Source organism: Acartia tonsa, chromosome 12, assembly GCF_053477335.1.
Source record: "Acartia tonsa isolate MP-2025a chromosome 12, ASM5347733v1, whole genome shotgun sequence".
NCBI lineage: Eukaryota > Metazoa > Arthropoda > Copepoda > Calanoida > Acartiidae > Acartia > Acartia tonsa.
The window spans coordinates 7125931-7143369 of record NC_137271.1 but is presented as its reverse complement, the minus strand read 5'-3'; the positions used below and the strand labels follow the sequence as shown (position 1 = coordinate 7143369).

Here is a 17439-nt window from a genome sequence, read left to right as displayed (position 1 = left end):
TTCAGTATTTAACCCTCATGAAAATTTATTTTAAAAACATGAATTTGATCATGCATATAAATTCTATGTTTAGGAAGTATTAATGTGATAAAAGTTGAAAATTTCTTATTTACTCACCAATTTTCAGACAAATAAAAAAGATAAAATGGAGCATGAAAAAGAGTTACCTACATCAGTGTCAAGCAGTACAGTTGGTGATGATACATCCTTCACTAGCACTGTTGGGGATGATGATAAGGATTTAAGCTCCAGTGACACTGAAGGTGTTCATACATTAGTGCTCAAAAGTTTAGACCAATCAAATGCTGCTTTATATGCTAAAGTAGACATTATTGACTCACAATTCATTGAAAATTGTGGCTTTGATGAACATTTGAACCATGAAACATCTTCTGATAATGAAGATACTGAGGTCATGTTAACCCCCCAAAAGCAAATTATAATGCAGCTGTTGATTATACATATTCTAAGTATTGCACAAATGTATGAAAACCCTTGCAATCAAGGGCCTGAAGATGATCATAAAAAGCAGGATGACAAAGATAAATCAGATGTGGATCTAAGTGATAATGATATTGATACTTCTCAAAATAATGACAGCATCACAGATCAAGATGTTACTGTCAATAATGATTCATTGTGGGAGCATAGTTTGGGTGTTAAGAAAGAGATTTCATCATCACAGTACAATACTGCAAATGATAGTACAATTGCATCTAAAGATACAAGCTTTGAAAGTTTTAATAATTCTTCCCTAACTATAAATGATGATTTGAATGATTCCTTAGATGACCATTTAAATGATTCTTTGAATGCCTCCAAAGAAGTTGAAGCAATTGGTTCAATAGAAGATTCTGTTAAATCTGATCATGTTACTAATGAAGAGTCTGTAAAAGAGAAGACAAATGAGCCACAAATTATCTCAAATACAGATGTTGAAATAGTTGGAGCAATTGAAGATACAAGCACTTTAAATGAATCAACCTCAAGTAATCAAGAGGATGTTACTACTCCAGTTATAGATGATGATCAACATGTTGACCCTGAAATAACACCCCAGAAACAAAATCTCATCCAAGAAGTGGGAACTGGATTATTATCTCATCCAATGAGAATGGAGGAAGAGGTATTTGATGGTTATGGAGAGGCAGAAGAAGAAATAGAAATACAAGATGAAAGGGAAGAAAATACTGATACAGGAGAAAATGAGGAAACAAATATTGAACTTTCAAACAATGCACAAGAAAATATTGCCCAAAATGATCTAGTCATAGAAAAAAAGACAGTTGATACAAAAGAGATAGAGATTGAAGAAAATGATGCTTCTATTGAAGAAGTTACTGTTGAACAAACAACACAATCCATAAATTCTCCTGAACACATGACACCAGTTAGACCAGTTGAAATTTCTATTCCAGCAACTAATAGACATGACATCTCAATTACCATTGATGATTCTGAATTAGTAAACACTGATAATGCAACAAAAGTTGACATCGATGAACATGAAGCCTCTGAAAAAAATGAAAAGGAATTGGAAGCACAAGCTAGCATCTCTGAAGCTAGTGCTGCGTTAAATTTTGATGAGAACCTACCAGGGACAGTTGAAATTCTGGTGTCCAAGTTGACTGGAGCTAAGGTCTACCTGATTGGAACAGCTCATTTTTCTCAGGAAAGTTGTGAGGATGTGGCTAAAGTTATCAACAGGATTGTAGAATAAACACAACTTATAGAAATTAGAATTGTCAATTAATTATCCTTCCAAGTCATAGAGTCATGGAGGGAAAATTATTTTATCTTGCATTTATCTATCTTTTCTTATTTTATAATTGTTTATTCTATTGAACAGTGTGAGGCCTCATGTTGTTATGCTTGAATTATGTCAACAGAGAACAAATATCCTTCATTTGGATGAACAAACTATTATTCAGGATTGATACAATTGCAAATTAATTTTTAGTATCCAACTTCACTATAACAGTATGTTTTTATCACCAAAGAAAAAATTTCACAAAATAATTAAGGGGAGATAATTAATTTTATTGTCCTTTCCTTTTGTACTTTACTTTTCTAACAACCATTAGTAATATTTTCCCCTTATATTGGATTTTTTACCACTTTAAAAAGGGGTGGGGTGCGTGTCCGTGATGACATCTAAACTTAAACAGTGAGCAAAATGGTCTAAATATTGAGCTAGATTCTTGAAACTTGGTACATAAGCCTAATTATGATATTTACATCATTTTGCTCACTGTTTAAGTTTAGATGTCATTATGCAACCCCCCCCCCCCCCTTATGGAGGCATATCAACGTTTATTTATATGCCATATTGATATTCTTGATGTCTTTAATTTCTTATCATTTTTAACAAACTGTTGCAATGTGTCATAACAACAGGAATCACAAAACCTCACAATGCAACGTTCCTTGGAAATAATCCGAGAACAAGGAGGCCTTCAGGTATAGTTGACTATCAATATTTAAACACTTTTTTACCTAAATCTCACTTGATTTCTATTGAATAAGTTTTATCATGTATTGCATCGTATAACAGACAATTTTCCACGAATATTAATGTGATAATTGTTTCAACAAAACTGGTTTTAATCTGTTAATTAATATTTGATTCATTTGTTTTGCTTCAGAACTTCGCTAGGTAGGTATTTATTTTTAATAATTTCATTCTTGTGCCTGTTACCCATCACAAAACGAATGTTATTGTTATCTTTCGTTATTATTCTATAGTTAAATATAACCTGTGTGCAGGGTGTAATGTACCTACTGCTGCTATCCATGTCTGCACACATCACCAAGGAACTTGGTATGGCTCCAGGTGGAGAGTTTAGAAGAGCTTTTCAGGTAATATGACAGGGAAATACAAAAAGGTACCTTAATATCTAAAAAATGTGCTGAACCCTTTTGACTTTTGGCTACTGAACTTTTTTAATTTAGAACTGTAAAGTTTTTTGATCATTAAGATTATACATATGTACTCTTCAAAGATTTAGTTCAAAGGCTATAGTTTTCAAAAACTTTTTTTCTGCTATAATTTTATTTTCTACCATAAAATAATTAGCGGTTTCCCTCAAATTGCCTAGTTTTGCTCATAAACCCCCCTCAAACAATAAAAAAAAACCTAACCCGTCCTTATTTCAATTTATTTAAAACACAAAGGGGGGGGGGTGGGTTGAGATAGTTCGATGGTTTTTAGGAACCAGAAAAAGCACCAATATTTTTTATGTTCAGGAGGCACTGAAGATTCCAGGTTGTATTATCCACCTTGGAGACAGGCCTATAGGTATCACCATGAAAAGAGCACTTGGAGCTCTTAATCTTTGGCAAAAAATTAAGTGAGTAATATTTATAGTGTATGTGGATATCATAAAGGTTATTTAATATGGAAAATTACTAAGTATTGAGTCAATGCTATTTAGTTAACCAATATCACAGAACAATGAAAGCTACTACCTAATATTTTTTCCTATCGAAACAAAATTTTATGAAACAGAATAGTTACAGATGCAAATACATTTTGAATCCTTTTATTAATTTTAAATAAAGTAAAATAAAAGTAAAAATTATTTTTTAGGCTTGGATTTAACGTGTTGACTAGCAACGATACAATTACCAAGGAAGAGGTAGAAAAATGTAAAGAAAAGGTATTTATATTTTACACACATCTTTGAATTTTAATTGTTAAAAATCGCCTTAATTCAAAAGTAATATTAATTGATCTGGAGGGAGAGTTGTTAAATGAACTTGTTCTGTCATTAGTAAGCTGAATTCTTGATTAAATTGTTCAAAGTAATAGTGTCCAAACTATTCAACTGAACTACTGATATCTTGTGGGTACATCTTGGGGAGTATTTTGTTTATCGTAATTGTCTGGCACTGTAATTCAACTCCCTTTGTCAAATTTCTGTATGTCCCTGCTTTACACACACTATTGCTTGCTTTTGTTACCACGCTTTATCTAAGGGTTTTTTTTTAATGCAACCATCTCGTAATCAGTGAGCAAATGGCACTTAGAATTCGAATTTCGATCTAAACTTTTGCATGAGTAATCCTTGGTAGGTCTATTTTCCCTAAATCGAACAAAAAGTTGGAAAAGTAACGGCTGGCGGCTCAGCCGTTCAGCCGTTTTTTTTGCCTATTTTCAGGGTAAATTCATCATCAATTACGTAGGAATCAACTATTTAAAACATATTTTTGGTTTAATTCATGTTAAATAATAGCAATATCCATTATTGAAACTTCTAGTACCAACAACTACCGTCTAGAACCGTTTGATAGCGTTTTAGAGTGGCAACAAGAATAAGGTGGAGATAGGTTTCGTGAATAATTTGTACTATAGATATCCAAAAAATGGCAAAACTGCTGAGCCGCCAGCCGTTAGCCGTTACTTTTCCAACTTTTTGTTCGATTTAGGAAAATAGACCTACCAAGGATTACTCGTGCAAAAGTTCAGATCGAAATTCTAATTCTAAGTGCCATTTGCTCACTGATTACTAGATGGTTGCATTAAACCCCCCCCCCCCCCCCCCTTAATGGTTTAAAATACCCCTAGCAAAACTTATTTTTAGGATTTGTTGGAAAATCTGCTAGCAGAAATGGCGGGAGAATTTCCCGCGCTTTCCAGAGTATTTGTTGATGAGAGAGATGTTTATCTGGCACACTCTTTACAGGTTGTCAACTTTTACAATTTCTTTTTATCTATCGGAATTAGGTACTTTTTAAAAAAGTTTTGATGCTCTATTCTAAAACAAAATATTGTTCTTATTTTGTCATTGTTTTTATTTCTTCGTTTTTTTTAAATTTTGGTAACACACAGTTCAAAGCTAGATATTTTATAGTATGACATTTTTATTTTCATTTAAAATGATTTTAGGTGGCCGCTGACCTTATCCAAGTTGATCCAAATGCCAGGTAGTTTTATATTGTCTTTTGGAATTATTGAAACTTCTTAAGAATTATGACTAGTATTCAAGAAATAAAGAAAATATTCTTAATTTTGCTAAATTAAAGTTGTATTTAGAATGTGAATTGTAGTGACTTCTAAATTTTACCTATTAGAGATTTTTCCCTGACATTTTTACTTTTTTAGGGGTGGCCTGGTCGGACCCTCCCCCACAATTCTTCCTTCCCCCCACCCAAGAATTGTTGTAGGGGTCGTCGGCATTGGGCATATGAAGGCAGGATATATATGCTGTATTAAATTTTTTATAATGAATCAAAAATAACAGCTAAACAATTGTCACATAGCTCTCTAAATCTTAAGTAACATTTTTTTTCCTCAATCAAATGAAATAATTGAGCTAAAATATTAATACAATGAAAATAAATCCAGACAGCATGTGTACAATTTACCAGGGCATTATCAAACATTTCGGCACTGTGACGCCTGAGCAAGTAAAAGAATTCACAACAGTCCACCAACCTTCCAGAATCCAGAGGATTACAACGTTTGCCCTGAAAATGGCAGTTTTGGGAGGAATCGGTTTCTGTACATATAAAGCGGTCAAAATTCCTACAAAGTTCATTTTCAATAAACTTATAAAATAAACTCGTTAGTTCATAAAAATTTCCAGCAATTTTTGACATTTTTACAAAAATTAAAACAACCAACCTCTTAATAAAGCACAAAACTCAATAAAACAGGGAAAAATAATTGAAGATCAATAATATCCCCCCATCCCCAATTTTATGTAAACTTCTGCCTTTGGTAGATTTTTATTATAGGGGAGAAAGGGTTGTTGATTAATTTTGTTCTCTTCAAGTCAAACCCCCTTTCTGAAATAGAAGAACCCATCTTCCAAAAATAATTTTACCTCTCTATTTACCTCAATTTAAAGTTATCTACCAAATCTACAAATATGTTCAATACCTCTTTGAAAACTTGATATAATTAGCTTTTGTTAGGTAGTAACAGTAGTATTAGGATAAGAAATATGTGAAATTGTTTGGCCTTTTTAGCGATATTTATTGCCTTAGCTAAAAGACATTATATGTTAAGAATTATAACTATAGTAAAATATTTATCACTTATTATAAATACAGTATTTTTAAATTATGTGTTAGCTTGTTAAAGTTTTACGTATTATTTTTTAGAAGGGTACCTTTCATGAACGGGAATTGTAAGGTTTGTGTTCTTAGTAACTAGGGATGGCAATCCGTCATTTCTTACAAGAATCCGTCCAAAAAAAAATGGCGGATTCTACACGGGTTCCGGATTCTAGCAATATTTTAAAAGGCTTTTTTTTAAATAAAAAAAATTAAGTGCTACATCCTATGTCCTTAAAATTTGTGTTCTTGGTGTTCTCTATAATTCACTTCCGAGAATCGGACCAGATTTTAAAAGATATTATATATAATGAAGACAAGTATTAAAAAACTCAAAACGCTAATTCTAGCCTACCAATTAAGAATCCGAATCTGCTATTAAAAAACGGATTCCGGATTCCAACATTGGCCAAAAATTGGGTAGATTCCGGATTCGGATTGTCAAACCTATTAGTAACTTAACTGGACTTAATTTAATAAAATCATCAATTACTATATTTAAGTCAAACATACTCTAATTGGACCCTTCTTTACGATTGCACTTAGAAATGGATGTAATTGTAGAATATACGTGAATATTTTAACAGGGAAAAAAAATGTCGTCAATTTACGTTGCTAACATGGAATTCATTTATTGGCCAATTCGTTTATCCAGTAGGGGGGGAATAATATGTCATGATCATACGTTATTTAAGCCCGCTGCGAGTTTCACTTTATTAGGTACAGAACATGAAAATCTAGTGTAACGTCAAAGTAATAATATATCCATTCTCTTAAACTAAACCTCTCGTTCATTAAAGTACCCTCTCTATTTGGACCTAAGTCCCTAAATTAATTATAGAATATGTATTAGAAATTAAGAGTTATATTGTAAAAATCATGCATTTATCCTATTTTGTAGTTTTCTAGATTTTTGTCTGAAGCTTAAGATCTCAATAACTACTGAACCGAATAAGTTTTTTTATTTTATGTAAGCTTTACTTAGGACCTGTGACTGTTTCAGGCTATTTCATTTAATATTTAAGTCTTGGGATGGTTTTAAGCTATTTTTCTAGCCTTTCCCTGCTCCATTGAATACAGAGCCCCTTGATGCTGGGCGTAGCTGCTTGCAATTTATTTTATTATTATATTAAATATGCATTTATAGTTGAATAATTAATAGATTTTATTGTATATTAATTAGGTTGTTTGTTTAGGTAGTAGTTTAGGGTTCATGACATCAACGATATAAGTAAAATCATTAAAAAATATCTTTATCAAATTCAAATTTATCAGATAATTCACATTGTTAAGATTAATGCATTATGTTATAACTTGTTAATCATAAATTTTTGTGATTTTTTTTCAGATTTGAAAAAGTACTTTTCCTCTTGTCATTTAGGAATGTTTTGTTTATAAATGAAATATTGATATACTCTTATTGTCAAATGATGCATATATTTTCGATTTTTGATACCTATCAAGTTGTTATGAAGTTAACACTTTTGCCTCTTTTGTTAATTTGTCTGGGCGAGATTACTATTTTAAGTACTGACAGCTATTCTTTTGTTAAGTAATAGTCTCAATTCTTTAAGTTTTTACTATGTGTTTAATACACTAGGTATGTGCTTTTTTTTATCATGATCTGATACCTACCAAAACAATTTCTTAATTCTTTCTCGTTTTTTTACTTAGTTTAGTTAATAGAATCAACTAAATAGGTAGAACATAAAATACAGGCCTGTAAATAAAAATCTACCAGGACTAAAAAATGGATGCCAAGGTGGCAAAAGCAGTCAAGGATCTTCCTTCCCGCATTCTTACGCAACAGCTGACCGTCAGGTACGTACGTACATACAACATACATCTCTAATTATATAGTACACTGGCCCTAGAGTCTATACAAAACTTGTTCCATGACGACTTTAACCTATGTACTAAAAAATTATGGCTAAATAATCAATAAATCAACATAAAAGTTGAAAAATTAAAAAATATGCTTTTTAAATAGGAAAGAGATTTTTGGTGAACTAACTGAACTGGTGAATGATGGAGTTCCTGAGAATATTGTTAAGGGAGTTTGCAAGGTAAAGATTATTGCAGGGATGTATATTCTGCATATTTGACCCTGCTAAAGGGTGGGGGGGGGGGGCGGGGGGAGGAGAAATGAAAAATATGTGGTTTGGGGAAAAAAATATAAAACTTAAAACATTTTTTTCAATTTTCTTCCCTCCTTGTTGAAAAAAACTAAAAGAATATGTAGGAGGGGGGATAACATAAAGAGTTCTAAAAATATTGTTCCACTTTTTCCCCTACCTTGCTAGAAAAAACTAGGTGGGGGAAAAATTTTTGATAATTCAATTAGGTAATCCTCATTTAGATCCTGCCAAACTTGCTGCCGCGCTACCATGACTCTGCCTCCAGGGCGCTGCCACTTGACTGGATCAAGGCAGCTGCTGCCAAGCATCCAGAAGTCACGGCTAAGATCCTCAATGCTTCTCTTTTGGAGGTACATTTTATTTATAGTTGATTTTATCTTTATTAAAAAGTATGTCTAGCAGTTACTTTTCTAATGTGGTACTTTTTCACTTTAATCGTACGGTATTACAGTTCAATTATTTTTTTCTTTTAAAAGGGACTATGAACGAAAGAGAGCAAACAAGTTTAAGCACATTCCAGCAATGATATAAAGCTTTTTTTATTAAAAATTCTAAGTTGCTGTATTATTTATTTAATAGTTTTTTCATCTAACTATCTTTAAAAGAAACCTAGTTTATTTACAAAAAAAAAAAGTGTAACATCAATGCAGAAACGTGCTAAACATAAATTGCTCTTTTTCGTGCCTAGTCCCCTTTACAAACTAATTATAATAATTGTACTTGTTTTAGTATGTTGAAATGTGGAGAAACACAACTCCTACCAAAGTTCTGGCAAAGGACAGCCTGGCAGCTCTCTGCTGGAGTGTAGCTGCTACACAGGCCGCTACTGAACAGCTGGACAGGTAAATTAAAGCAAAATACTAAAGTGTAGCTTCTCCACTTTTCATCAATGTCTTAGTTATAGCTTCAGAAAAGATAAAAGCAGTAGGTATTTTTGTCCATGATGCAATTTCTCTTTGTTGGGTCAAAGTACGATAATAATTCGTTATCTTACAAATTTTGGGTACTTTTAATAAGGATTCATTAGTTACTTGCAACTAACAGTGTCCAAACTTATCAACCAATAAATTTTATCTTCAAAACAGTTGTTTATCTTTATAATGAAGTTAAAGTATCTGTGCGTATACCGAAGGATCTCGCCAACCCTGCGACCGATATGGTTCTTCTTTACAATGTAGCTTTTTTTAGGAAAGTTTTGGATCTGCATGGAATCCTGGTGGCCATTGTCTCTGTTGCTGGCGGTAAAAAGCTTCAGGTTAGTGCAAAAAAAAGTTTTTTTTAGAAATAAATGAGATCAAATATATAGGTATGTAGATAAATCACAGCTAAGGAATGTAAATTTTGAAGTATTCTATTTTATCATTCAGGGGTGCATATTCTGCACAAAATTCATTTTTTCCCCTGCTGGAAAATTTTTAATTTTTTTCCCCTTCTAGTTTTTTTCAGCAAGGAAAAATATTTTCCGAACTCTTTATTTTATTCATTATATCCCCTCTCCCCCCACATACTCTTTAAGTTTTTTTTTACCAAGGAGGGGAGAAAAATGGAGAAAAAATTCAATTCTTTTAATTTTTATATTTTTTCCCCCAACCAGTAAGATTATACACCCATGTTATCAATTTCAATTGACTTTAAAAATTTTTTTTTGAAAAGTCAGCTAATTTGTAGGAAATCATTGTTAAAATAAAGTCTTTTTTTTTAAGGATAAGATGTGTAAGATTCTAGCTGAACTCTGGAATAAAGATGGCATCATGGAAAAGTAAGTTTTTTTCAATATTTATCCTGTTAAATAAAGTAGTAAGGTTAGGTGTTAGTTCTAATTATAAAATAGCCACAAGGCATGATTTCTGTGATGGTTTTGGGCTATTTTAAAATAGCGGGATGGTCTTTAGGTTATAATGTTGCCCTTCTCCCTCTCCCGTTGATTGCAGAGAGGTGCAGCTGCCTGTGGTAAAAAAAAAGATAGATATGAAAATAAGATATGGTTTATTGTATTTTATATCATGTAAATTTATTTTTAGCTTACTGAAAATCTATTATTATTCTAGGTACAGTGGCCTGTTAGTAAACCAGGACCCGAACCTGCACACCTTGGTTCTTGGCTCTGTTTACTTCAAGTTCCTAAACAGCAAGCAGGCCGATGTGGAGAAGGTAAACATATGTAATGATAGAATCATCTTCTTGATTTTAAACCTGAAATGATAATTCCCATGACGACGAGGCTTGATTTTAAAGCATGCCAAGTCTTTACAACAATCTTGAAGAAATACTATGAAACTGATATCGATGTAAGTACAGAAGAATTTGTCAGGCATCGATTTTAATTGTTTATAAACGTTTCTTTGACATATTTTTGTAAAGGTTTTAATCTTGGTCGGTTTATGGAATTTATATCTATCTTTTATATTATCTATAAGAACATAATAAATTTTCATTCATCTTTAAGATGTGAGATAATGATTCCTGTTTAGGTGAAGCAATTTTTACTTGGTATCTTGAGCAAAACTGTTCTAACAAGCAAAACTCGACCAAGAGAAGATCTTCTTGTTCAAATTAAACCTTTCTGCAGGTTAGTTCCGCTCCATTTAATGGTCAGATTTGGGGTAATGTCGTGGCCAAAAATAGGCGCAATTCATAGTTCAAGGCAATGAAACGGTTTGTTGTCTGCAATAATTGAGATTTTAGTGATAAAAGTCTGGCCTTACGTTGTTATCAAGTGTCCTTTAGAGATATGGGTTAGGCTTTCCATAAGTGTCAATTTATTTTAAAAATAAGAGAAGTTATTGCTCGATAGGCATTAAAAGGGAATGATCCATACATCCTATAATGATAATAGTGGCTACGACACTAGAGTCCTCTATATAGAGGTACTTGAGGAGGTGGGATTTGGATTCGACCCCCGCTGTTTTATTTTAGTTTCAAAAAGAAAACGTAAAAAAAATTAGGTGGGAAAATTTTTTGGGGGTTGATGGTACCCTCCCATAATATAGCTATTAAACTTCCCAGGACCTTTGAGAGGCTACACTGTAAAGGAGAAGTGTATCGGTTCAGCAGTTAGCGAGAGACAGACACAGATCCTGTTACTTTTATACAAGGATAAATTTAACCTAATATTTAGCCAATTGAGCCACGAGGAGGTGAAGGAGCACCTGTTGCCCGCCATAAAGAAATACCTGTTGAGAAGCCCGGAGATTGCCCTCATGTGCATCAGCTGCATACTCGAGGCTCTACAACTTGATCTCTCACAATATGCTGAAGGAAATGATATCATTATATTTTTTTAAAATCTAGACTTTAAGGGTTATTTTGTTAAAATTCAGGGGTAGGCGGTGGATGATTAATAAACCCTTTTGAATTCAAAAATAACTTCTAGTTTATATTTGTATGTCCGGTTTTAAGGCAAAGATTTATTTGAAGAATAATAAAGGATCAGGGAAGAAAAATACCTAGCGGGTTTCGTCGTATTTTCACAGTAGCTTTTCTCCTGTTTCTATACATTTCGGGGGTTCTAACCCTGCGGGTCAATCATTAAAATTTACATAACCTATAATAACCTATCAGGAGCTACTGTAAAAATACGACGAAACCTGCTACTTCGTTGTCTTTCCATGATCCAAAATAACCAACTAAGACCAAAACTATAATGATGTTTTATGTTAGATCTGGTTAAGTCATTTGCTTCCAACTTAAAATCAAAGGTTCGTTTTTTAAATAGTTATTTATCGCATTATATTATAGACATCTTACCGTGGATATTAAAATGAAAAAATATAAGATTAAAACAATTTTCATTTTAAATTCGTAGAAAATTGTTTTTAATTCAATGCTATACACTATTTTCCAGTATGGCTGTTAACCGGATATTAATCAGTTTCGAAGCCATACTGAAAATAATTTATTTAACTCTTATTTTTATATACCTACATTAGTACATATCATGTATTAGATTGTTTGATATATTTATTTATTTTGATGAATTCTTCAAGAAAATATGTTTATTTCTAGGATGATGGAACAAGGCTTGATGCCAATAGGGCCATTCTATCATTTTGCAAGGCTTCTTCACAATATGAAGCGGTAGGTGTCGAATTTGTAACTTATCTTTTTCAGGGACTGTAAATTAAACTGAAGTGGATTCTTTAAAAAATTTGCCCCACTAATCGCTTAGTGAAAAATCGTGAAAAATCCTCCAAAATCACATAAAAAATCTACAAAAATTAAATAAAATCTTATGTTCATAACCTTTCTATGATTTTGTTTATTTTTTTGTAGAATTTTAATGTGATTTTGGTGGATTTATCACGAAAACAGTTTTGCCCCACTAAGCGATTAGTGGGGCACTTTTTTTTAAGAATCCATCTCTGGTATCCAAAGTTTCAAAGAAACGCTTTAATATTTGTTGCCTCAAAAACTTTGGATATTTATTTTGAATTCAGAGATGGATTCTTAAAAAAAAACAAGAATCACTGCCTCACCAAAATTGTTTTTTTTTTAAATTCTCTAAAATCACAAAACAAATCTACAAAAGGTAAGTAAGATCTTATGTTAATAACCCTTTTATGATTTTATTTAATTTTTGTAGGTTTTTATGTGATTTTGGAGGAATTTTTTACCACAACAATTTGAGTGAGACAGCGACTCTTTTTTTCAAGAATTCACTTCTGGTTCCAAGCTTACGGTGTCCAAACTTTTAAACCAACAATTCCAATCAGAAGATGAAATTTTAATTGTTGATTTGGGTTCCTATCAATTTATCGTAAATTGTCATATTCTTTAGGATTCCTTACTGTTTAATTTATTTCACTGTTTTTTTTTTTATAAAAATATCAATGTTTGGAGTTAATTGTGATATAAATTCAGGTTGAAGGTTTGATGAAACAGCTGTTTGCTGTGTTGAATGGAAGTGAGGGTAAGATAACCCTGGCCACTCATAAGATGTCTCTAATCACCTCTATTGGAGATGTTATTGAAGCTAATTTACAGGGTGAGTTAACCTCAACTTGATTTTCGGATGTGTAGAATCTGTAATATTATCCAGAGAGGGAGGGAATATTAGGATGTTTATTATATTAGTCTCCAAAGGTTTATATTAACGTTCCTTATTCGGTAGCTTATCAACGTTGGGGACTTTTCTTGATTTTAATTGGTTGGTTTGTGAAGTTTAGTGTCCAAATGTTTCAACAACTAATTGAAATCTACAGAAGATTTTGTGTATCATCATTGGGGATGTATATCAATTTATAGGTCATTGTCTTATCCCTTTACATTCCTGATTCTTGTCCATCACTGGTTTATTGTACTTATTTTTTGTGTTAAAATTCTGCATATAAAATCTATAGATCACTTTGACCGTCGGTATATCGGTACTGCTCTTGAATTTTAAAAAAAAATTGTAGGATATAAGTGTTTTTTTCTCAGATGAAATCTATGCTAGAATACTGTGTTTTTTGGTGATCATTTACCTATGCTCCATAACTCCATATAAACGTCTGTATGTCTGTTTTGCTTACTTTTTATCTACTTTGCTGTTATTATTACTATTATATTTCATAGCTTCGCCACTAATAGATATTGGTTTATTTAGGTTCTGGATTTGCAAAGCTTTCAGTCATCACCACAGAACTTATGGTTAAGTAAGTAATAAAAATTCTAGAATGAGTTAAGGTGTAATCCTGTAATTTGTATTAACATACTTGTGCGATCCACTGAACCCTTTACAAGAAATTATTATTGAATATGATACGGTAGAGGCAAAGGGGGAGGAAGGTTATGCTAAAATTCGCAAAGGTGTGAGTTTTAAGGCTTAAAAACATTAGTAGAACGATAATATTTACTAAATATAAGTATATAAATTTGTTTGTCTATGGTTCTATCCAATAAGGTATACACATATTAGTGAATTTTATGGTTCTACTACTGTTTTTTAAGCCATAAATAACACATTTTTATGGAATTTTAGCACAACCTACCTCCCCCTTTGTATCTGAATTTAAGTGGGTCATTTTTTCGCGTTATTTTCCGTAAAGTTGTGCGTAACTGTTCATTGTTCAGGCAAATGCGCTTATAAAGTCAAACTGTTCTTAGTTATGACCAAATGTATTTATATGAAATGGTCATATTTAAGAACTTTTTGACCTAATAAGCGCATTTAACTAAGAGCTTACACACAGCTTTACGGAAAATACGCGAAAAAAATAACCCCCTTTTGTAAAAATATTTTCTTTAGGTACCTCGAAAGTGAAGCTCATGAAGGAACTTTAGTTTTTGCTCTGGAAATTTTAGCTAGGTAAGTAATCTTTACATTAAATATTTGGATAAGATTTTTGGTAGATTTAATATTTAATACCTATTAAAGTAGGATGTAAATTGTAAATGGAACATAAATCTAAACTGTTTCTACCTACATGTATCCAACTTTTCAACCTGTAAAAAATATTCTTTAAGATTTGATTTATGTTTCTTTACCGGTAACAGTTGCATAAGGGGGGGGTTTTTAATGCAACCATCTCGTAATCAGTGAGCAAATGGCACTTAGAATTCGAATTTCGAGCTGAAATTTTGCATGGGTAATCCTTGGTAGGTCTATTTTCCCTAAATCGAACAAAAAGTTGGAAAAGTAACGGCTGGCGGCTTCAGCTCAGCCGTTTAGCCGTTTTTTGCCTATTTTTAGGGCAACTTCATCATTATTTACGTAGGAATAAACTTTTTAAAACATAGTTTTGGTTTAATTCATATTAAATGATAGCAATAACCATTTTTTAAATTTCTAGTACCAGCTGCTAAACGGCTAGAACCGGCTGAAAACGGCTGGGAGCGGCCAAGAGTATGAAGAGTAGATAGGGCTTGTGACATGTCTAGGGGTAGGTTTTTATGGGTGCTGAGCTCAAAAATACTACAAAAAATAGTGACGGCCAATCCATATGGCAGCTGGGTTACAGCTGCAGCTCAGCTGCGAGCGGCCAAGAGTAGAATGAGTAGATAGGGCTTGTGACGTGTCTAGGGGTAGGTTTTTATGGGTGCTGAGCTTAAAAATGCTACCAAAAATAGTGGCGGCCCATGCATGTGGCAGCTGGTTAACGGCGGCAGCTCAGCTGGGAGAGGCCAAGAGTAGAATTAGTACATAGGGCATGTGACATGTCCAGGGTTAGGTTTTTATGGGTGCTGAGCTCAAAAATACTACCAAAAATAGTGATGGCAAATCCATGTGGCAGTTGAGTAATAGCTGCTGCTCAGCTGCGAGCAGCCAAGAGTAGAATGAGTAGATAGGGCTTGTGACGTGTCTAGGGGTAGGTTTTTATAGGTGCTGAGCTCAAAAATGGTACCAAAAATAGTGGCGGCCAATACATATGGCAGCTGGGTAACAGCTGCTGCTCAGCTGCGAGCGGTCAAGAGTAAAATGAGTAAATGGGGCTTATGACGTGTCTAGGGGTAGGTTTTTATGGGTGCTGAGCTTAAAAATGCTACCAAAAATAGTGGCAGTCCATCATATGGCAACTGGGTAACGGCCGCAGCTCAGCTGTGAGAGGCCAAGAGTAGAATGAGTAGATAAGGCTTTTGACGTTCTAGGGGTAGGTTTTAATGGGTGCTGAGCTCAAAAATGGTACCAAAAATAGTGGCAGCCATTCTATATGGCATCTGAGCAACAGCTGCAGCTCAGATGGGAGCGGCCAAGAGTAAAATGAGTACATAGGGCTTGTGACGTGTCTTGGGGTAAGTTTTTATGGGTACTGAGCTCAAAAATGCTCCCAAAAATAGTGGCGACCCATCCATATGGCAGCTGGGTAACGGCTGCAGCTCAGCTGGGGGAGGCTAAGAGTAGAATGATTGGATAGGGCTTGTGGGCTGTAGCTGTTACCCAGCTGCCATATGGATGAGCCGCCACTATTATTGGTAGTATTTTGAGCTCAGCACTCATAAATACCTACCCCTGGACATGTCACAAGCCCTATGAACTCATTCTACTTTCGGCCGCTCCCAGCTGAGCTGCCGCCATTACCCAGCTGCCACATGGATGAGTCACCACTATTTTTGGTAGCATTTTGAGCTCAGCACCAGGGGCGTCCAAGCTTTTTTTTTTGGGGGGGGTAAAAAATTTTAGGGGGGGGGGTAATTCGTGTTTGGGGGGGGTAAAATGGCGCGCGAAGCGCGCCGAAATTTTTTTTTACCCCCCCCAAAATTTTTACCCCAGGGGTAAAATTTGATTGGGGGGGGTAATTACCCCCCCTAAAGTCTGTTGGGGGGGGTAAATACTCCCCCCAAATCTGTTGGGGGGGGTAATTACCCCCCCCAAACTAATTTACCCCAGGGGTAAAATTTTTGGGGGGGGTAATATAACTATGTAAAAAAAGCACCTACCTAATCTATTAAGTTAATAAGTACTATCTTATAACATAAAGTAGTAAGTAAGGTTTATTTGACTATAGCTTCAGATTTCATTACTTTTAATACTGAGTTCTCCTTTTTAGGAAAGCTTCACACAGATCCTATGATGGTTCCACACTATTATAGGTCAATCCTTTGAGTGGTTTTAGGCTATTTTTCTCCTCCCTTTTTACCCTTTAGAAAACACGAGTTCTTAGATGCTAAGGGCGCCACTACTATTCAAATATATAGTAGTATATCATTCTTTAGAACATAAAAATACAATAATTAACTCACTAACCAATGAACCAATATGATTTTACTTTAAAGTGAAGCGTCTTATAGGTCCTGGTAAGTTTTATAACTAGTTTTGAGACACCCTGACATCCTCCCAAAAGAAATCACCTATAGAAATTCTTTTTCATTATTTAATGAAATATTTAATTTAGTTAGGTATCTATTTTATGGAATCTTCAGTGCTTTACAATTACATCATAGATCCCCGGGATGGTTTTAGCCCTTATAAAGGCCCAAGCAAATAAAACATGATCAAACTATTAAATTTTTTGTTATCATGGTTAAGAACTGTTTTAACTGGTTGGACAGTAAAATTTTTTTTTTAAGAACATTCAATTTGGGGGGGGGGGTATATACCCCCCCCAAAATTTTTTTTTTAAAGAACATTTATTTTGGGGGGGGGGTAAATACCCCCCCCAAAATGGTTTGGGGGGGGTAAATACCCCCCCCAAAATCGTTGGGGGTGCCTACGGCACCCCCAAGGAGGGGGTAATTTTTTTTGGGGGGGGGTATTGTTCACAAAATTTTAGGGGTGCCAAATGGCCCATTACCCCCCCCCCCCTTGGACGCCTATGCTCAGCAC

General features: G+C 33.9%; 2 protein-coding genes across 2 annotated transcripts in view; both read left to right on the top strand.

Annotated features, from left to right (window-relative positions):
• Nucleotides 1-129: 129 nt before the first annotated feature.
• Nucleotides 130-7409, top strand: LOC145333489 (uncharacterized). Its single transcript, XM_080178642.1, has 12 exons — nucleotides 130-263; nucleotides 507-1707; nucleotides 1850-1933; nucleotides 2400-2460; nucleotides 2767-2859; nucleotides 3247-3350; nucleotides 3590-3659; nucleotides 4584-4685; nucleotides 4889-4926; nucleotides 5105-5192; nucleotides 5371-6139; nucleotides 6861-7409. The coding sequence occupies exons 1-11, from the start codon at nucleotides 146-148 to the stop codon at nucleotides 5560-5562; spliced, it is 2151 nt and encodes a 716-aa protein (XP_080034768.1). The 5' UTR covers nucleotides 130-145; the 3' UTR covers nucleotides 5563-6139; nucleotides 6861-7409.
• Nucleotides 7374-17439, top strand: part of l(3)80Fj (lethal (3) 80Fj) — a 75043-nt gene continuing 64977 nt past the window's right edge. Inside the window, exons 1-15 of the mRNA XM_080178641.1 lie at nucleotides 7374-7442; nucleotides 7762-7881; nucleotides 8051-8126; nucleotides 8420-8548; nucleotides 8928-9040; nucleotides 9387-9453; nucleotides 9902-9957; nucleotides 10247-10349; nucleotides 10670-10767; nucleotides 11317-11456; nucleotides 11859-11896; nucleotides 12204-12275; nucleotides 13059-13182; nucleotides 13783-13831; nucleotides 14425-14484. Of these exons, the coding sequence (XP_080034767.1) occupies nucleotides 7811-7881; nucleotides 8051-8126; nucleotides 8420-8548; nucleotides 8928-9040; nucleotides 9387-9453; nucleotides 9902-9957; nucleotides 10247-10349; nucleotides 10670-10767; nucleotides 11317-11456; nucleotides 11859-11896; nucleotides 12204-12275; nucleotides 13059-13182; nucleotides 13783-13831; nucleotides 14425-14484 (1196 nt within the window). The 5' untranslated portion in view covers nucleotides 7374-7442; nucleotides 7762-7810. The remainder of the gene's footprint in view (nucleotides 7443-7761; nucleotides 7882-8050; nucleotides 8127-8419; nucleotides 8549-8927; nucleotides 9041-9386; nucleotides 9454-9901; nucleotides 9958-10246; nucleotides 10350-10669; nucleotides 10768-11316; nucleotides 11457-11858; nucleotides 11897-12203; nucleotides 12276-13058; nucleotides 13183-13782; nucleotides 13832-14424; nucleotides 14485-17439) is intronic.

Coding starts and splice junctions, on each gene's coding strand:
- LOC145333489 (XM_080178642.1), top strand. CDS start 146: ATGGAGCATGAAAAAGAGTTACCTACATCAGTGTCAAGCAGTACAGTT. Junction 264..506: donor AAGCTCCAGTGACACTGAAG/GTGTTCATACAT, acceptor CTTGCAATCAAG/GGCCTGAAGATGATCATAAA. Junction 2,461..2,766: donor GAGAACAAGGAGGCCTTCAG/GTATAGTTGACT, acceptor ACCTGTGTGCAG/GGTGTAATGTACCTACTGCT.